General features: G+C 43.7%; 1 protein-coding gene across 5 annotated transcripts in view; it reads left to right on the top strand.

Moving 5' to 3' along the window:
- The window catches only part of LOC147709691 (uncharacterized), a 167818-nt gene that overhangs the window by 66838 nt on the left and 79606 nt on the right, over window positions 1–21374 (top strand). For 4 of the 5 annotated variants that reach the window (XM_086928196.1, XM_086928195.1, XM_086928194.1 and 1 more), the window contains 2 exons: window positions 14619–14759; window positions 18673–18828. In XM_086928196.1, coding sequence (XP_086784322.1) covers window positions 14619–14759; window positions 18673–18828 — 297 coding nt within the window. The remainder of the gene's footprint in view (window positions 1–14618; window positions 14760–18672; window positions 18829–21374) is intronic. The other variant, XM_086928198.1, reaches the window with a different exon arrangement.

Raw genomic sequence — 21374 nt, 5'->3', positions numbered from 1 at the left:
TTTTCTGCAGAACAGCATTACAGCAACTGTAATGCCCCACCAAGCTTATATGAGAAAGTTGATTTCTAATCCAAAAGTTATCCAAAGAAAATCAAAAGGCCTCAAATCCAAAAAAGTGCAGGCAAATGTCAACCTGAGGAGTTATTCTGATAAAAATCATCATTTTCAGAAGGTCTATGCTGCTTGCTAGTAGATTTCTTGTGCAGAATTGCAATTTTTGTAATTCCGCGAGTGCGAGATTGTTGCTGCCCGCTGCACCTACATGTTCGCAATTGTGAACTTACACCGCACGCCGCAAAATTGTATCACCAAGAAAAAAAATCCGCTGTGTGCGAATTTGCGGATTTTCGGTAAATTCGCGAGTGTTCCCGGATTGCGAATTTACTGAAAATCCGCAAAATGCGCGAGCGTAACGGATTTTCCACCCATGCTCAGTTCAAAGCCATGGAAAATGGCTTAACCCTTTGTGGCCCAGCGGAGGCTGCAATACCTTGTGAAGCGGTGGCAGATGTGTTGAGTAAGACAGCTCCCCCTGTTGATGGTCTAGAGGAAGCATATGGATATCCAGCGAAGAAGAGATGCATTGTGCTTGAGTCTGGCTAGAGCGGAGGCTGGTACTGCTGGTGCACGGGCCATGGTGGCATTAATGGCCCATCAACCCCTGTATCTCTCAGGATGGCCAGATGCTGTGCAATGGGACTGGCTTGGCCCAAGTGGTTCCTTCCGGTTGAGATGGGCAGTAGGCAGCGGCGACTAATGAACACCAAATGAACAGCTCATTGACCAGGATAGTAGTCTTATTTGTGGACCTTTCAATTCATCCAATGAGAGAGTTCCCTGTTCACAAATGGCCGATAAGCATTTGGTTCCAAAATAAAAGGGCGTGGCTTCACAGCACTGCTTCTCTTCTCAGTAGGAAGGCCTCCATTCGTATTGCTGTTCTAGCTAGCTTCATCTCTTTACTAGAAGAAAGGTGAGGACAGTTCAGCCAACAACCTGAAGTATTCTTGGAAATGCAACAAACAAACTTGAGAATAATGAACTGAAGAACAAAAGGATGAATCCAAACATGCTACTAAGACCAACCAATAAACTAGGTTCACTGCTTTTGAAAGCATGAGTTATGCTAGTGCAGAGGGAGTGTAGCAGGTCAGTGAAACAAGGCAAGGAAGGAGTCAGAGGAGCTTTTGAACACACATGAAGAGGGAGATGTTTGTAGGGGAAATATCTTCGCCTTTTTGCATCAATATTGCAACAAGCTTATTTAATGCATCAAAAATGTAAATTATCATGTCTATTTTGGGCCAAGGCACACGTTAAAGAAATCTTCATGGTGGGGGATATACAGTAATATATTAATATTTCTCTGTTTTTGTACAGCTACCATGTAGGCCTTGGTGAGAATATAATCATTGTTTAGAAGTGTATGAGAACTGCAGTGAGGCTTGAACGTGCAATCCATCGGTGTCACAGTTTACCTATATTGTATGTGGTCACTGTCATAGCAATTCAATTCAAAGTTTATTATGTTTTGGCTCTCAATGAGGGCCACATAAAATAAATACACAATATACAAAATTTACATACCAACAAAAAAAATCACACAGACGAGCCCAGGTAAAGTAACACATCCTGTCATTGGTTGAATGATCATCAAACATCTCCCTATGTATTATTAATAAATATCTAAAAAGCTTTTAAAAATTTTTTAAATTTTGTAGCAAAACATTTCATTTGGCGGACAATAAAGAGCATGGAAAAAAGTTTTTACATTTAAAATTCCTAATTGTAGACAGATTGGTTTTAACCATTTGAGGCGTAATGGACGTAGTACAGTACAAACAAACAAGACATGGTTACGATCCTGTACAGCATTATGACAGAGATTACACATAGGAGATACACCATACCACTTTGCAAGGAGGAAATTTAGTGGGAGCAAATCTTGTCTTAAGAGGTACCATAACCTACGGACTCTGTGAGGAATATTCCAAGTAAGGTATTGTTGGGCCTGCTTTAATATATATGTATTTAACAGAGATTGTCTTTCTTTTTTCCTTGGTTGGGCAAGCATATCCAATTTATAACACAGTTCCCAGGATGCACTTTTTAGTTTCACCTTGAGCTCAGCGGGATCAAGTAAAAACAAGGTGTTTGCATCCAGCTCTAACAAACTTACTGCTTTTCCAAAGTTTTTTACTAATAAAGAGAACTCATTGAAGTCACCCAAGAGTTCCCTTTAAATAGCTTCTCGTAGGGAACCAGTTTTACCTCTAACCAGACAGGCCACCCATCTTACGAGGGCAATCAACCCCTGGACCCAACCGCTTCTCAGTCCGAATTCCAGCCTGCATGAGGTAACAGAGCAGGCTGTATTAAGAGAAGAGATTTTCCTTAGAACCTTTCCTTCTATTTTTTGCAAGAATCCCCAGTGTTTTAACTCCACTAATTCAATTCCATATAGGAGAGTTGCAGGTATCTTTGCTTTAAATACATCTAGGAATAGTGTAAAGTGTCTCTTCCCTGTAGCATTGTATAAGGAACACAGTCCCATGCCATGTGCTAGAGCTTTACGAGAATTGTGCTCTATATGGGGGGTCTCACTTATATTTGCAGCAATTATTTTTCCTAAGAAGGTGTAGGTTTTAACCACCTCTAGTTTCTGTCCACCTAATATCCAATTATAATTTTCAGACCTACATTTTTTCTTGCCGAATATGCACATAATTTTGCTTTTTGAGGCATTGATCTTCATATAATGTGCTTCTGCAAATAGGTTTAATGCATGCAGGCGGTTAGACAGGCCCTTTGGGGTTAGATCTAAAACAAGTATATTGTCCGCATACATCAGGACCGATATAGGTAACCCTCCAATTTTTGGGGCTAATCCCCCACCAGCTGCTATGCAAGAAGGTAGGTCTGCCGTATATAGGGAAAACAATATAGGGGCCAATATACACCCTTGTTTTAACCCATTCGTGGAAGGGATGGATTGAGAAAGACCCCTTTCACCACCTTGTAGCACCTTACACCACGTATTGGAGTGAAGAGATTTTACCAATTCTAGTAACTGTATTGGCATGCCCAATGTAGCAAGCTTTCTCCACAGCGTTGGACGGTCTACCTTGTCAAACGCCGTGGAGAAGTCGATAAATGCTACATATATACCACCACCTCGGACACGGACATATTTGTCTACAATCACCTGTAAAGAAGTCAAATTATCAAGAGTACCATGCTCTTTACGAAATCCTGTTTGCTGCATGGGTAAAATACCATTTGATTCTATCCATTTCATGATTAACAATAAAATACATTTAGCAAAAATTTTTCCTATTGAATCCAGAAGAGCTATTAAACGATAATTCTTAGGATTATTCCTCTCTCCCTTTTTAAATATGGGAATCAAGACACTTCCCCTCCAGGAATTGGGTACTAATCTAGAAATGAAGCATGCATGAAACACTGGATGTAGTATCTTGCTCCAGGAGGTGACATCCTGCTTGATTATAGACATGGGCAATTCATCCGGGCCCATAGCTCCGGAAGAGCGCATACTCTTTATCACTGATGCTATGGATTTCTCGGTCGGGAGTTCTATGTTATATTCTTCACTCAGAGCTGGCTCCAAATTATTATCCTCCACTCCATTAGAAGCATATAGGCTGGATATAAATGTTATCCAGACTTCTTCCGTAATAGAGACTGGAATGGGGGAGGTTCTTGCTCCACATCCCTTCCCTATTATAGACCAGAATTCTCTAGATTTGTTAAAGGTCGAGGCCTCTCTTAACCTTATCCAGAGAGAGTCTTCTTTTTCTTTTTTTATTTTGTTTTTTAGTCTATTCCTCCTTCTTTTTAGTAAGGCTAACTTACGCTCATTTTCCCTAGATCTATTAAGGTACTGTTGCCTCACAAGTTTATTTATTTCCTTATTTAAGGGTAATAATATGGATGGAGGGAGTAGGGGATTCTTAGGATTTCTGTTTTTCTTTGCTGTCCTTGTAAGCTTCAAGGATTCAAGCAAGCCGGGCCGAAGACGGCTGAAATGCCAGAAACCGGTCCCCGGTAGCTTGTTTCCTTCCCAGTATAAGAATTGGCTTGGTAGTTTGGTCTGCCCTGTTCCCATGATGCACTGGGCCAGGGTCAGACTAATTTGCATATAGCCAAGTTCTGAGCTGGGATGGTGCAGTGAGCTAAAAAACGGTGATGGATCAAGCCCTGATCTTTGGACTGGGTAAGAGTGGTCTGCTTAATTCAGACACTCTGTTCATCACCACCCCCTTTTCTGAATCATATTTGTCCACCATAAGCGTGGAAGGGTATACTCAGATGTGAGTCCCTAGCTCATTGCACCATCAGGATTCAAGCAAGCCGGGCCGAAGACGGCTTAAATGCCAGAAACCGGTCCCCGGTAGCTTGTTTCCTTCCCAGTATAAGAATTGGCTTGGTAGTTTGGTCTGCCCTGTTCCCATGATGCACTGGGCCAGGGTCAGACTAATTTGCATATAGCCAAGTTCTGAGCTGGGATGGTGCAGTGAGCAAAAAAACGGTGATGGATCAAGCCCTGATCTTTGGACTGGGTAAGAGTGGTCTGCTTAATTCAGACACTCTGTTCATCACCACCCCCTTTTCTGAATCATATTTGTCCATCATAAGCGTGGAAGGGTATACTCAGATGTGAATCCCTAACTCATTGCACCATCAGGATTCAAGCAAGCCGGGCCGAAGACGGCTGAAATGCCAGAAACCGGTCCCCGGTAGCTTGTTTCCTTCCCAGTATAAGAATTGGCTTGGTAGTTTGGTCTGCCCTGTTCCCATGATGCACTGGGCCAGGGTCAGACTAATTTGCATATAGCCAAGTTCTGAGCTGGGATGGTGCAGTGAGCTAAAAAACGGTGATGGATCAAGCCCTGATCTTTGGACTGGGTAAGAGTGGTCTGCTTAATTCAGACACTCTGTTCATCACCACCCCCTTTTCTGAATCATATTTGTCAACCATAAGCGTGGAAGGGTATACTCAGATGTGAGTCCCTAGCTCATTGCACCATCAGGATTCAAGCAAGCCGGAACGAAGACGGCTGAAATGCCAGAAACCGGTCCCCGGTAGCTTGTTTCCTTCCCAGTATAAGAATTGGCTTGGTAGTTTGGTCTGCCCTGTTCCCATGATGCACTGGGCCAGGGTCAGACTAATTTGCATATAGCCAAGTTCTGAGCTGGGATGGTGCAGTGAGCTAAAAAACGGTGATGGATCAAGCCCTGATCTTTGGACTGGGTAAGAGTGGTCTGCTTAATTCAGACACTCTGTTCATCACCACCCCCTTTTCTGAATCATATTTGTCCACCATAAGCGTGGAAGGGTATACTCAGATGTGAGTCCCTAGCTCATTGCACCATCAGGATTCAAGCAAGCCGGGCCGAAGACGGCTGAAATGCCAGAAACCGGTCCCCGGTAGCTTGTTTCCTTCCCAGTATAAGAATTGGCTTGGTAGTTTGGTCTGCCCTGTTCCCATGATGCACTGGGCCAGGGTCAGACTAATTTGCATGTAGCCAAGTTCTGAGCTGGGATGGTGCAGTGAGCTAAAAAACGGTGATGGATCAAGCCCTGATCTTTGGACTGGGTAAGAGTGGTCTGCTTAATTCAGACACTCTGTTCATCACCACCCCCTTTTCTGAATCGTCCTTGTAAGCTTCTGCAATAGCATTTCAAAGTGAGAAAGTTCTGTACCCAGCCATTCATCTAGTTCTAATAGAGTTTGGGCAAGAATACTTTGGACATCCCTCGCAGTGCTAGAATCCCAGAAGCATCTTCCAGACTTACGATTAATAGAAAATTCCTGTATTAACTAGAGACCAGGACTCAGTCACCGGAGGTCGTAATGAGATGGTTATATTAACCATATTATGGTCACTCAAGGTGGAATGAGAGATCAGTATGTCTTGAATGAACGAGAAAGTATCATAGTCTGTGATTACGTAATCGAAGATGGATTCACCCCTAAATGACCCATGAGTAAACTTAGCTGGGGTGTCAGAAGGCATTCTGCCATTCACTATGAGCCCCTCTACCGAGCTAAGTTCCTCTAGTAGAATCTTTCCTCTTTTGTTAGTTTTTATTTTATTGGGAAAGACAGATTGAGGTATATTATATGCTTCTTCCTTAGATTTGTTTCTAAATATATCTAGGCTTAGGTTGGAAACTTTACTATTTAAGTCACCCATAAGTAGGATATATGGAGGCTCAACAAGCTCTAACAATTGTTTTACATAAGAAAACATTCGCTTTAAAACAGAATTAAAAATATGTTCAGGCGGTATATATGCATTTACAATTACAAGTGATGTTCGACTACCTACTAATGCCAGGTTATTAATAGTTATTACTTGGAAAAGATTACTAGTATTAGTATAGTGAGAAAATTGCCATTTTAAGGAGTTAGATAAAAAACAGGCAATTCCCCCTTTCGCATGACCTCTATTTGAGGGTATAGCGGCAGCCTCAAAAACAAAGTAATCTTTCCCCGTATTGTATATCTTTACACCATGTTTCCTGTACACATAGCACATCTGCCTTCAAAGAAAGAAGAAAATCCAATTTCTCAGGGGAATTATAGAGACCTGCAGCATTCCAGGAGATAATTTTTAATTGACTGTTAAAGATGTTGAAATAGTCGTGTATTGCTCGATGTATTGTTCGATAGAACTCCTGGTAGCCAATTCCACTGCTGGGGGTCTTGACATTGAGGAGGATTTATATTCACAGAACATGGAAGTATCTTTGAAACCATGCGCTTACCCCTTGAAACACAGATTTTTAGGTCTTTATTATGGGGAGGCGGAACGTCCTGCCTAACACCCGACTTTAAAGATCCTTCTCTGGAGCAAATACTAATTAAAGGTAACACATCAATCCCTCTACATTGAAAAGCTTCCGCTTGTTGGAAAACAAGATTAGCAATTATTTTTGAGCAAAACTTAACCCTTGCTCGTTGACCATTATCACACGTTATTGCTGAAACCAGGTCAATATCACTTGACTGAATTAGTTTTAAGCACTCAATGTCCTTAAGGCAATTAAGCAACCATGATCTGTTCAAGTTTAGATCAGAATCAAATAATGGCAGAAAATCCAGTGTGATGGTATCCACATACGGGGGAGGATCTTTCAATGGCGGGTTTGTTGAGGCCAATGTCACTTCAGATGGCAACCGAAAAATAGGGGCAGATGGATTAAGTACCCTTATTACTGTAGGCTCGATTCTTATGTCTTCATCAACTGGTGCAGGGAGTTCTATCCCATTAACCTCAGAACACAGGACTCTCCCATTGCTAATGTTGACAGCAAGGGTACCTTTCACTACAGAGGTTGTAACACAACCTACTGCCTCTTTACCGGGAGTATCCGATGTTGAACTATCTAAAATTTCTATTACATCAGAGGCTTCAGTTAAATGTTTTTGGAATATAATTTGCCTCTGTCTTCTCTTCTTATACTTGCGAACTGGCTTCCTATTCTTTCCTTTATTCTTTTTGATTTTTTCTTTTTTTATTCCCTTAGTACCAGATGTTACTTCGCGTTCTTTTTTCTCTTGATTAAAGACTGGGAATAAATCATTTCCAGCAGTTTGATTGCCCTCTACCGGACCTTCTTCCTCCAATGATTGATCTTTTTCAGTAGATTGATGCATCTCCACTGGACTTTCTTCCTTCACTATAGATTCTTTTTCTCTTTCATTCCGCGTTTTTAAGGAAGATGGGGTTAGGGTCTCAGAAGGCTCATGGAAATCTACCTTTAACGTCATCCAGACCACTGCATTTTTTCTTAATGAGGTATTACTGTCCATGGCATTTAGGGCAACAGAATTAGTAGGAGGAACTATTCCATTCTCCATGTTTTTTGCCAATAATACTTTCAGAATCTCGGTAACTGAGTCCATAATGCAGTCAGAACTCACTGCAAATTTTCCTAGTAGAAGTAATATAGAAGCCAGTAAATCTTCAAGAGCTATCAGAGAATCCGAAATCTGTTTTTCATTTTTTGGATAGCCAGACGCAGTATAAGCACGGATCCCAGAAAGATTTAGTTGTGGAGATTTCAACTCACTTATATTGAAAGGATATCATTGGATGCTATAGAAGGAGTGCTACTATATAGTAGTAATGCAGAGGGCGTCGCTCCATTAGGAGTTTTGATTAGTTCAGATTGGTTCACCGTTCTCTCGCCCATATAGCGACCACAAAGTTCTAGATCAATACTGGACGGAATAGATAGTTCCACTATATCTTTCTCCGGGTGTTCAACATTCATGATATGCTGTTTCACTTCCAAATTTATTGACAACGGATTAGGATGTTCTCCTTTAGTTGAACATGCTGGGAGAGTTACTTCATTAGTATGTGGCTGACTTTTCCTAGTTAGTTCATGCGTAAGATCTGTCACTACATCATGGTGAGACTCCGTCTGTGATATCAATCCTTCATCTTTTATTAGAGGACCTTCCGTATCCTTATTCACAGGTTTTTCCCATATTTGCATTAGCTGCATTTGTCCCTTCAATTGAATGCTATTGTCGTATTTGTTCCTCAGGGGGTTAGATCTCGTTTTTATGCATGACCTCCCCCCTAGAACTCTTCCAGAGCGTAACTTCTTTGCTGTCATAGTACAAAAGGTTATAGCCTAGGCGCAGACCAATATCACCAAAATTGTATGAAATGTTTTTAAAGTGATTAACAAACTGTCTTTAAAATACGAATCCACAGGGCGTGCTGAAAATACTCAACCATATGAGGGATATGTCTCCTCACAGTTTTCTCGTCTGCAAACTATTAATGTATTATTTATTCAAAAGTAAAATGAAAATACCAGGGCCCAGCCCAGCCTACCTCGGCCACTGAGGGCCACAGAGGGCCCGCCCTTTGCCCGGGCTTCGCCCGGCGTCCCGCGAGACGGGGGTGACGCCGTATTTCTGCGCCTCCTGGCGCGAAAATGACGTGGCCGATGCCGCTAGGGATGCTGGGAGTGGTAGTTTCCAGCCCTCGCGCCGCGCTCCACTCGTCGGTTTAGCCCCAGCAGGTGAGGATTCCGGGAGCGGGAGGCGGGCGGGCAAAAACGCTGTTTTTATTTCCCCTCAGAGCACAGCGCTAGGGATGCTGCAGCAGCGTTTCCAGCAGAATACACAATCCGGTCAAATGTTCAAAGTTGCACCCCCTCGACCGGGGTGACGCCGTATTTCTGCGCCTCCTGGCGCAAAAATGACGCGGCCGATGCCGCTAGGGATGCTGAGAGTGGTAGTTTCCAGCCCTCGCGCCGCGCTCCACTCGTCGGTTTAGCCCCAGCAGGTGAGGATTCAGGGAGCGGGAGGCGGGCGGGCAAAAACGCTGTTTTTATTTCCCCTCAGAGCACAGCGCTAGGGATGCTGCAGCAGCGTTTCCAGCACAATACACAATCCGGTCAAATGTTCAAAGTTGCACTCCCTCGACCGGGGTGACGCCGTATTTCTTCGCCTCCTGGCGCGAAAATGACGCGGCCGATGCCGCTAGGGATGCTGGGAGTGGTAGTTTCCAGCCCTTGCGCCGCGCTCCACTTGTCGGTTTAGCCCCAGCAGGTGAGGATTCAGGGACCGGGAGGCGGGTGGGCAAAAACGCTGTTTTTATTTCCCCTCAGAGCACAGCGCTAGGGATGCTGCAGCAGCGTTTCCAGCACAATACACAATCCGGTCAAATGTTCAAAGTTACTGTCATAGCAGTATTTTTATTATAGCTGGAATATGGTCTGTTTACTGAGGGACCAGGAACCTTGGAGCAAAACTGTTCATGTATACAGTAGTGTCTCCTGGTCACAAACATACTACATTAGAAACACAGACAGTCACATTGTAAGTACCACTTTGATAATTTAATTCAAGTCATTACAGTAATGTTTTAATTCCAATGTCAGCCTGCAGACTGTGTAGAATTAAACTTTGAAATGTATAGTATTTTAAATCTCTGGTGGGAGCAGGGGTCAGCTGAAAAGTTGTATTCAAAACCATCATTTTTCTCTGTATCAAGCCTGAAAATATTTTTTTAGGCGGAGGCTTTACTGGGAACCCCAAGTTTTGATGTTGACTAATGACATCACACTCAAGTGATGGGAGGGACAGGTTTAATCTGAAGCATAAGTCAGACCTGCATCTCGATGAAAATTGCAGCTGTACCAATTCCACTCATTCTACTCCAAGTGAAGGAAAGTGTCCTTTTTGTATCGTCTCCCCACACATTTTTCTCCAATGCTGCTGTTCATGACTCTGAAGGTACATTAGAGGCTGCCGTCCAGGCCCCAGTACACTCTCCCTGAAGTATGATGTATGTAAATTGGTAACCCCAATTGGCAAGGTCTTTACCCCCTTATATGTTCCTGGTAAGTGGTACCAGTGGAACGCAAGGCATGGGAGTTACAGGGGTCACCAGGGCCTGCAGCACACACTGTGCCATCCAGACTGTCCCAAGTAAAGGAAAGTCCCAAGTTATGTATTATTGACTAGGAAGAACGAGGAAGCAGTTCGCTTATGGAGAGGAGCACGAGGAGCCCATTGTGGCGTTGAAGCTCATCAGTGAAATATTTGCTATACACCACACCTGAAATCATACTCTTTTAGGTGGTTTCCAAAATAAAGAGGGTAAAATCTCTGCGACTTATGTCAAGGTGGGGTGCAGGATTTAGAACACGTACTTTTTGCCTGTCCAAATAAGTTGGTAGTAGCAGCAAGGAATAGATATGTAACACCGATCAAAACAAAATGTAATGATAACTCTGTCCAGAATCTGATTTCCCTCCGCAAAGCCCCACATAATGAATGTGTGTGTATTAACATGTACAACTTTTTAAAATCATTTTTAATATTATATTAGATCAATAATTTTATTAGTAAAACTGTAATGTTCATTGCCAAACATTTGTTGTTCTCGGAAGAGAACTGAATCAAATAAATTATTTCTTTAATTTCATTTCATTTCATTTGTTCACCTGCTGCCTGGCATGACTGCTAAATTATATGGATAGATGTAGCCAGCTTGGAAATTTTCTATATAACCTTGGACCGTCTAACATCACGCCGGCCCAACTTTTATTTTAATGTACATTTTGGAACACTATTCCAACTCATGCAAGCCATACAGGGTTGGATTGTTATTCGAAATATAAATTTTGGACGCTCAATTGACTTCCCAGTCCTCATGATGACCGTGGAATTCTACAGAGGTCGAAACACCATTGACGCATTGTGCGCATAAAATTAATGAAGGACACATTATTTTGTTCAATGTTGTTCCCTCCTTGTGACGTGTATTTTTTCGTTTGCTACTTGTCTGGTCTGTAATATACACTGTTTTTGTACCAGCACATTGTATTTAGCGCCATTCTCTCAATTGCTTTAGTGTGTATAAAATGTAATACATTTGTCATATTTTTTCAGAATTATTTTTCAAGTCAAGTCAACAAAGCTTTATTTCGATATAAAATATCTTAAAAGCAATTATACAATTAAAAAACAAATTTCATAATAAATACAATTAAATTGAACGTCAATAATCATTGTTACAATAAAAGAGTAAAAATGTATTAAACTGTATCAGCTTTGTTTGAAGACTAGAAAATGAATAGTCGTGCATAATCACTGTAGGGCTTTTGATCTTATCAGAATTATTTTTGTATATTGGCATCTCTTCACTTCCTCCTGTTTTTTCTTTCTTTGCTGCTCAGTCATTGATTTATTAACTGTTCTGTTTGTAATTTGTATTTTTTGTGAGTATTGTATTTTGATGGTAATTGATTCTTTAACCTTTTTGTTACGATTATACATTGACTGCCCCTGGTTCAGGTGTTCTAGGCTTACCCTGTGACTGGTAACCAAGCAAAGAAAAGGCAGGCCTGACATTACAGCCTGCAGGAGCAGTGCAAACTGCATATATAAACGCAAGTTTCTATGTCATTATAGTAGCTTTTTTTGTAAAAAGGGATACTTAAGTGTTCAGGGGACCATAGGATAAACATGGGCTGTCACCCAGGCCCCCCAAGGCTGCCTGCTCCATTAAGGTCCCACTGAAAAGTGTCATTTTGGTATCAAACAACATGTTTCATCAAATCTTGACATGTTCCCCATTTCGAATTTGATGTGGCATGTACCCATGCTAGCTAAGGAGTTGCCCACCTGGTTGCCCCTGTCTTTCCTGTGCCCAGGCTGACAGTCTGCAGCTGCTGCCACCAAGACAGGAATCTGGCCCCCTACCAAGAGGTGTGAACACTCCAAGAAGTCAGTAACAAATGCCTGCCTGGGTGGGAGATGTCACCTCCTGCTTTGAGAGGATGGCTAGTGAATTGGCACATCAAGGCGGTCAGCTTCAAGGCTCTCACCGCCTCTGTAACCTGGCTGTTTCCCAATGGAGGAAACAGCCAACCACCTGCCCTCAGACACATTTGCTCTAGGGCAGGTGGGAAAATCAGGTAGTCAGGCGGCATACACCCCCAGAAGGCTAGCCACACCCCTAGGGTTGGCTACCTGGTTTCTACAGTTGAGGATTGATGCTGTCATTTTTAAAAGTAGCAGAATAGTGGGTTTAGGGTAGAAAGGATGACACACAACCCCTGAATGTAGTCACCTCAGGATAGTATTAGCCGCTGGGGCTAGTAGCCGATTGGCTACTTGTACCCACACCCCTAAAGCCTCTTAATCTAGGATTTAAGAGGCACCCCTGGCACCAGAACCTCAGATCTGCCTGAATTGCAACCAAGGACAACGAGGAGACCTGAGTCTGTGACTTCAGGACCTGCATAAAGCAAAGCTGTGATAATCTGCACCTGTGGAAACCACTCTGCATCTGCACAGCTGTCACTCATCTTAGACCAGAGACTTGTTCAATCCTATCCACTAACAGTCATAGGAAGGTATACTTACTTGAGGCAGCAGTAACTGTGCAACAATTTTAGAATTCTCCACATTATTCCACCTTTGTAAGTGTGATGCACTGTACAATAAACATGCAAAGTATGAAAGCTATTAAAGCATAGTTTATGTACTGGACGCGTTTACTTCCAGAACAAAACCTATGCTTGATGGAACGCACAAACCCATAACTGTTATGCAAGAGTCTGTGGTTTGCCTCTTGACAATTTCTTTTGGGGGCGGGAGTTTTATGTAGTGGAAACTCACCCCACAATTATCAGAGCGCTTTACACAAGGACCAGTTGGATTACAGACAGACATATTCATTCTTTTGTTAGACACAGGGAGATTAAGTGATTTGCCCAGAATCACAAGATGTGGAGTATCCATGCCGATACACGAACCCGGTTCCCCAGGTTTGATGTCGACCGCTCTAGCTGTTAGGCCACATCATCTCTAATCTCAAGTGCACCACTACTGGGGAAGAGAAACACTGCAGATCTCTCAGCAGATATGATGCTGTTTTTCTCTCACTGTTTGACATGATGCAGTGCAGCAACTTTGGCTGCTGTGTTGTGTTGCATCAAAACCAAGTAAATCTGCCCCATAATCTTTTCTTTTCTGCAAAGAGCCTCGTTAGGATCCTCCTCGCATCTGGCATAGATAAGCTACTGCTCCCGATCCATGCAAGACTCCTGAAGTCTGAATGATCATACAATTCAACCCTTAGATATGTCCTCTAGGCCTACATCCCATCCACCACTATGTACCAGATGGTAGTGGTAATTTGGGGCCAGATGTATCAAAGGGTTTTACCCATTCTGTGTCTATGGCAAAATGTGTTCATACATATGGCCTTTGGTCTCATATTTCTATAATAAAAGTAAACATTATCTAGCATGGCTGTCTAAATTCCTTCACCTTTGCATCACAGTGTCCGCTCACTATTTCAAGACCATCTGTGGCTGCTGGATCTGCTGAACAGCCCAGCAGCCCCCTCCAATCTACCTCTAGAACTGTCATAACCACCCCAGAGTTCTCAGCCTCTTCTGGGTAACTTGGCTCTGCCTCTCTTGGCTTAACCTATAGCTTGGTCAAGTAGGAAGCCCTACCCCACCTATCTGAAGGCAATCTTTGTGAACTCAATGATCTCTGGGATAGCTTCTACTGCATCTTTCCTTTTGATAGACAGCCTCCCTAGTAGTACCAGGTGGAGGTCGCATTAATGCACCAGATGACGGCACAGAGGATTGTGCCTTTCTGCAACCCACACTCCTTCTATAAAATGTCAAACTACACAATTAAGAGCACCACCTAAAACCTCACGCATGACCACAGTCTGCAACTATAGATCATCCTACTGCCAAACACTTTTCCAACAACACATTCAGTCTCAGCCATCATCACAACAAGGTTGAGGGATGCAAGGCCTCACAGGTAGCACTAGAGGGCCAAACAGATCAAAGGAGGAGTTGCATGGTGACTGTTCTTAGCTCTCTCCACATTAAAGGGGGGGTGAATTGTTCCGGAGATCTCACTGAACGACTCTGAAATGTGTATATTTGACTCCATCTGTTTATTGTGTCTACTTAGAAGTGTTTCTGTTTAAATAAAGAATCTTGTATTCCTACACTAAGTGAGGCAATACAAATGGGCCAAGTATGTTGTTATATTGTGATTTATTTTACTATGTTACAGCAACAACATTTGGATGTCCCAAAAAGGATGCACTTTGTAAAAAACCGCGGTGGGGCACATGTGAGGATGACACCGACTGCCATGGATACGAGCGCTGCTGTGACTCGCACTGCGTTTTGCCCTGTGAAGACCCTGTGATAGGTAGGTGCTGTGGTAATTCAAAAGAGGGTCACAGTATGAAGTAAGACTTAATCAGGCTTTTTGCAAATTATTAGCTATAATACTGAGCATAAAACAAGGACTACTGGCCTGCTCTGCAAGAACCAAACTGTATGAAAATGTAATATAACACACCTACATAAATAATTGTAGACTGTGATAATCATTCCACTTAAAGGACACAATTTAGTAGGCGATGCATTCAGAGTAACTCTAAGTGAACTTTTCCTGTTTTCTTGTGCCCTATATTATATTAGAATAGAAACTGCTTGAGTGTATCCCCAAATGTTATAAACAAGGAGGCATATTTATTATGATTTTACATCGCCCTTGCCCCGTGCAAGGGGCGACACAAAACCTAGAATTATATTTTCCTTGTCTTTTTAGTCCTAGTGGTACTGCAGCCATTGATATTGGCTCTCCTGATCCAGGTTGTCCTTGTTCAGGTCCTATGAAGCCTGGGTATTTTGTTCCTGGTCCACCTGGCCATAATTAGTCCCTATCTTCCTTATCCAGGTTTCCTGGTACTACTGGCCAGTGCCCTCCAGCACCTGATCTTTGTAGAGCTCTCCAATGGCCGTGATCCTCCTGGCCCTAGTCCTCCTGCTCCTAGCTAGGTCTGCAGCTAACTTTACAACGTACAGACTCTGTACTTCCTGGTCTTTCTGATCATCATTCCCATGTACTGCTGCAACTAGGCCTTTGTACCTTGGGACTCATGTTTCACCGACTCTGGATATTGGACCGTTTCACCCCCCTCGTTAATTCTGATCCTCAGCCATCCTTGTCCTGCTGCCCTGGTTTATCTGTTCCTAGTCCTCCTGCTCTTGGCTGTTCTGGCCCATGTAGTCCTGCTCTTAGTTCCGGTACATCTTTGTTTGGTCCCAATGCATCAAGTTGTTATGTGCCGGCCCCATTGACCTTATTTTCTCTAGTCCTGCCAGTCTCCAGGTCCTCCTGTCCCCCCCTCCCCATCCTGGCCTTACTAGTCCTCCAGGTCCCCTGGTGTTCCTGATCCAACTTGTTTATTTCAATCTGAGGAATGGGCTGCATTTGAAAAAAAGTGATCACTTTTTTTAAAAGCAATCATAGAAATGCTGGTCTGCTGATTCCTGCAGGACACCATCCCTGTGATTTCATTAATAGTCAATTTGCGACCCACTAGGAATCGCTAAATGAAATTCTGTGAGTTTCATACATTAGGAATAGTGGTTACCTAATTGCAATTCGCAGACAATGTCAGTTAGGTAATCACTATTCTTAATATTGATACTCCCAGCCCCTCCTTCACAGTTTATCCATCCTCAGGTCAAAGTGTACATCATCTCTCCTATTTAGGCTGAGTCTGGCTAATCAGCAGTGATATGTACTATTTTGAAAATTGCCTGGTAAATAACTGATATTATGTCCTATTTGACAGCGGCATGATAAATAGCCACTTACTTCTAATATATGACATAAATTAATAGAATACTTTTCGGGATTAGTCTTTAGTTTTAAAACATATTATTACAAAAAACGCCTAGCTGATCCTCTCTCTCACTAATGAACCCACAGTCACCAACTTCCACAATGGGATGAAGGCCGTCGCCACCTGGATGAAGGACAGCTGCCTCAAGCTCAACTCAGAGAAGACCTCATCCTATGCTCCATTCCCTTTGCCTGGGATGACTCCTGGTGGCCCACAGCTCTTGCCCCCACACCCACACACCATGCACAAAACCTCTGCATCATCCTAGACTCCTCGCCCACCATGAACCGCCTGATCCATGCTGTCTCATCATCTTGATTCCATACACTATGCCTGCTCCAAAAGATCTTCAAGTGGATCTCTGCCGAGTTCAGAAAGATGATCACCCACGCACTCCTCAGCAGCAGACTCGACTACGGCAACGCCCTCTACGCCAACATCACCCAGAAACTCCTCAAGCAACTGCAGAACATTCAGAACGCACAGCCAGACGTATCCTCAATATACCCTGCAGCAGCCACATCGCTGGTCACCTGAATGAACTCCACTGGCTCACAATCAACAAAAAAATCACCATCAAGCTCCTCACACATGCCTACAAAGCCCTACATGACGTGGGACCTGTGTACCTCAACAACCGCCTTGTATTTCACGCACCAACCAGAGATCTTCGCTCTGCCCAACTGGTCCTGGCCACTGTCCCACGTATCCGCAAGACCACTGCTGTAGAAATATCTTCCCCTACCTCACAGCAAAGACTGGGAACACCCTGCCTCTCCACCTCAGGCAATCACCCTCACTGCCTCAATTCAGGAAGGACCTCAAACCTGGCTCTTCGACTCTACCACAGTGCCTTCAATGGATCAGCTCCCCCCCACCAGCGCCTTGAGACCCTTACAGGTGAGTAGTCGAGCTTTACAAGTCACTAAATTGATTGATTGATAGGGGCTAGGGGGCAACGTCCCCTGACCTTTTGCCCCTCAAGAAGAGTGTTGATCTGGCTGAACTAAGGTCAGCCTGACAGACATGCTTCATTCTCAGGTCAGCAAAACACACAAGATGATGGAAGGAATGTTGCACAATGGCAAAAAATTCACCCCCAGTCACAGATCTGGGTTAATCCATCGTTATTTTGCTCACCAAGCCACCCCAGTTCAGACATGGCCATATGCAAATCAGCCTTGACCCTGTGCCTCATGGGAGCAGTCCAGCCAGAACTGCCAAGCCATGTCTTTCCTGGACCGGAATCAAGCATCCTAGGATCGGTTTCAGGCTATCAGCCGTCTTCAGCCAGGATAGCTTGACTCCAGTGCCTTAGCGAGCAAGGGACCCACGTCTGGGCATACCCTTCCCACATAGGGTTAACAGCAAAACACACAAGATGATGGACGGAATGTTGCACAATGGCATTGAGAATGACATTCTCAGGTCAGGCAGCTAGGATTAAACATGCACTAAATGTGCAGGCTCCTGGTTGCCTGAGCTGAACTTTGCTGGGCTGAGGATGTCACAGCTCCTGTGGGCGTGACCTGCTCAGCTCAGTAACGGTTCCTAGAGCCCTCCTTCTTGGTGACGCGGGGTAGAGTCACTCATTGCCTCGGACCTGGGAGCTTCCAGTTTAAGCCCTGGAGCGCCCAGGGCTGAGTGCCAATCCATGACACTTAGTCACAGTTGTGGTGGGGTCAGCAATATCACTGACCCCATCCCACTCTGTGATGAGTTTGGGACTGCTGTCTTCCACCTTAGGTCAACCAAGGAGGAAAGGCCGCAGTACAAAGATTATTGTTTGGTGGGTGCGTGCGTGTATGTTTGAATATTTGGTAATGAGTGTTGTGAATGGACGTGTGTATGTGCGCGGGTGTGTGGATGCATGGGTGTGAGTTTGTATGTGTGCGTGTTGTCCCGTCCCTCCCTCCTAAAATGACCACCCTCCATTGGTCTGTTATCACAGCAGCAGCATGAGTGACTGTTCCAAGAAACTGGAATTTGTTAGTTATTGAAAAAATGATATTACTACATGTAAGATCAAAGCGAGAGACCAAATAATATTTGAACTACATTTGGAAATGTCCTTTCTGGAAAATACAGAAGTTTGCATTGATGTTCTTGTGCTTCAAATCCAGAGGGAAATTTAAAGATTGTGCTCATGTAAAGCACTGCAATACCTTCTCGTCAAGTGTGAGCTATATAAATCTACAAAATAATAATAAAAATAAAAATAAGGGTTAGAGAATGATTTTCCAAAAGTAACTTCTGTTTCTCCTACTCTTTACATCTGAACTGATTTTTGCACAACAAACTAAAAATATTTAATGGCAATTTGTAAAATATGTTTCTATGCTGTGGTTGCTTAAGTCTTCATTACTTTCCTCTTAAATCCCTCACTCTATTCTAAAAAAATATTCTCTGCTTTTTAATCTGCAGAGAAGAAGGGATCGTGCCCACTGCCTCCCACCTACCCGACGTGTGCTGACTTCCACAGCCCACCCATGAATGCGTGCTCCACAGACCAGCAGTGCCCGGGAGAGGAGAAGTGCTGTGAATATGGCTGCCAGCTGCAGTGCAAGGAGCCCTTGCAAGGTACTGAGCAGTACCAGCTATGGAACCCGCGCGAGCACGCGCTGTCGCCGGGGTGATCCTGAGCCGAGCCCCAGGGAACTGGTGGCTCCCTGTGCGATGATGTTTGTTGGCAGCCACCTCACCATGGATTCCCTCACTACCACCATATCACAATGCCCCCCAAGTCTCCATAACCACTGTCTCTTATATTCATTTATACCAGTTTAAGGTGGCAGAAAACTTTACATCTCACACATTGCACAAATCAATGATTATACAAGTATAAATTAGTGTATAGGAAATGTTATATAAGACAGAGGTCTACAAGGTGTAGGAGTCACATGTCATCCATTTTGGTTTTGAGTAAAGTTTAAGAGCCCTTGGTCTGGAAAAGGGCAAACTCAGAATGTAACATGTAACACCGTTGTTAGGGGTATTCTTTAATAATAAGAAGTTATTTCTACTCAAATGAATACTTTTTGCAATATTATGATAATACTGGACAAAAAACATGTAGCTATAACATATTCCTTGCAGTTTGCATGCAGCTCGTTGAAGACAGTTACTAGCTCACTACTCTATAATAGGATTTTAACTTTTAAACTGCTAGTAACAAAATGAGATGTCTGACAAAAGTGATAACCCATTGACCTAATCATAGTGTATGCACTTTGTGATCTGAATGGGGCAGGTTCTTTGCAGCAGGCACATTAACCCTCTGCCCTATGATGAGTCAAAACTTCCTCTACCAGACAAAGCTCTGGTGTCTCTCCAGGAAGAACCTAAATCACCGGAGTTATCGTGACATTTTTATTGATGCTTGATAATTGCTGGGACAAGGAACGTGGCATCTGCTGCTTGGCGGCCCACCCCATGTCAGCGCCCGGTGCGGCGGCACCGATCGCACCGCCCTAGAGTCGGCCATGCAGAGCCCCAAAGAGAAAACTGCAGGTTATCACCGGAAATACCCCGTACTCTGGCATTTGACATTAACGGGGGAGGCCCTGAAATGAGGCATAACACGCAGACTTTATCCGCATGTCCCTGTATTTACCTGTCCTTTTCTGTTGTTCATTTTTTATAAGTTATCGACTGTCAACATTTCTTGGGGGCGGGATCCGAGGGTGCATCGCACAACTTCCACACAGACTGGTGTTCACGCAGGGGTCATAATGTCGGGACGGCCTCGCACATGAGACATTCGAGGTGCCAGAGCGTGAAAAGATTACACCGAGTGTGGATTGGACGCCATTGCTTGACATCTAAACACCTGACGATGCATTTAGCCGTTAGTTGATACAGGGGGGGACACAAAAACGTTGGTAATTGCCCCTTAACATAAGAATAATTTTGTGTTTGTCTTGAAAGGTTTATAAACTATACTGAGTTGTTCGCGCCTAAAATCAGAGACGCAACACATTTTTTTTGGGGGGGGGCTTATACAAATTTTAGGGGGGGCTCTAAGAAGGGGTGAAAGAACAACAAAGCCTCGTTAACAAGTAAATGGCCTTTCAAAGACCTGTGAAGTACTCGGGTAGGGTTCTGTGTGTGCTCGAGAAGCTGTCTCTGCCCCGGCTGACGCATACAAGGGGGTGGGGCTGAAGCCCTTTGAGCCCAATGGGCGTTACGCACCTACCTAAAACGTGTGTAGTTACCGAACACTCAAGCAATTACAGAGGTTCAATGGAGTCTCGGTCACTGTCCCTACAGTGATCATGATCCTGTCCAGTGTCTTCTTTACTGTCCACTCTACAGTTCTAACTCCACCACTACTACGTGGCCTCTATGAATGATGAACTGGGGTGCCCTGTCGGTGACCTTGGGTCAGAGTGCATCTTTGTGTTGGCTGGAGTGAGTCTTCCACAGTGTCACTCTGGTCTATTTCCCTCGACCTTATAGGAAGGTGGATTATTTGCCATGGGGTGGGCCTAGTAAGATTGTGTAAAGAGTGGGTTACTTCTAGTGAAGGTCATTACTTACAGTATGTTCACTGCATCCTTCATCGTGATAGAGAGATGCTGTGTGTGGGGACAGCGTCCAGGTGTTGACATGTATCCCTGTTGTGTCATGGGCTAATGTGCTGTGAAGTGTTCCATTTCCTATCTTTAGTGTGTGCCTTTCTCGTGCTGTGGCCACAGGTGGATTTCCTTTTTTGTTTGTTGTCATGTCTACAGAAAGTGGTGGGAGAAGTCCACAGTAAGGGGCATATTTACAAGCTCCTATAGCCACCACAACGCCATTTTCAGTGGCGTTGTGGTGGCGATAGGGGCTTCAACCTATTACAAAGCAGCGTTAATCCATTTAACATGACTTAACACTGCCTTGTAAATACGGCTCCCTTTCCCGCTCCACTTCATGCGAAAGGCGAGGGCAGTGATTTATTTCTTCTCATTTTTGCTGTTTCCTTGTGTGCTCCCTTGTGCAACACACATGGAAACAGCAACTTGCACATTAACAATTAAAAAAAAAAGAGATTGAGTTTTGAAAATTCTATGTGTGCCGCCTTAAGCAACACACATATAAGTTACAAAACATCATTTTATTATTGTTTATGTGTCTGTGTTGGG

This window comes from Lissotriton vulgaris, chromosome 6, assembly GCF_964263255.1.
Source record: "Lissotriton vulgaris chromosome 6, aLisVul1.2, whole genome shotgun sequence".
Classification (NCBI taxonomy): domain Eukaryota; kingdom Metazoa; phylum Chordata; class Amphibia; order Caudata; family Salamandridae; genus Lissotriton; species Lissotriton vulgaris.
Note: the sequence above shows the minus strand (reverse complement) of the source record. Positions and strands in the feature narration are given on the sequence as shown.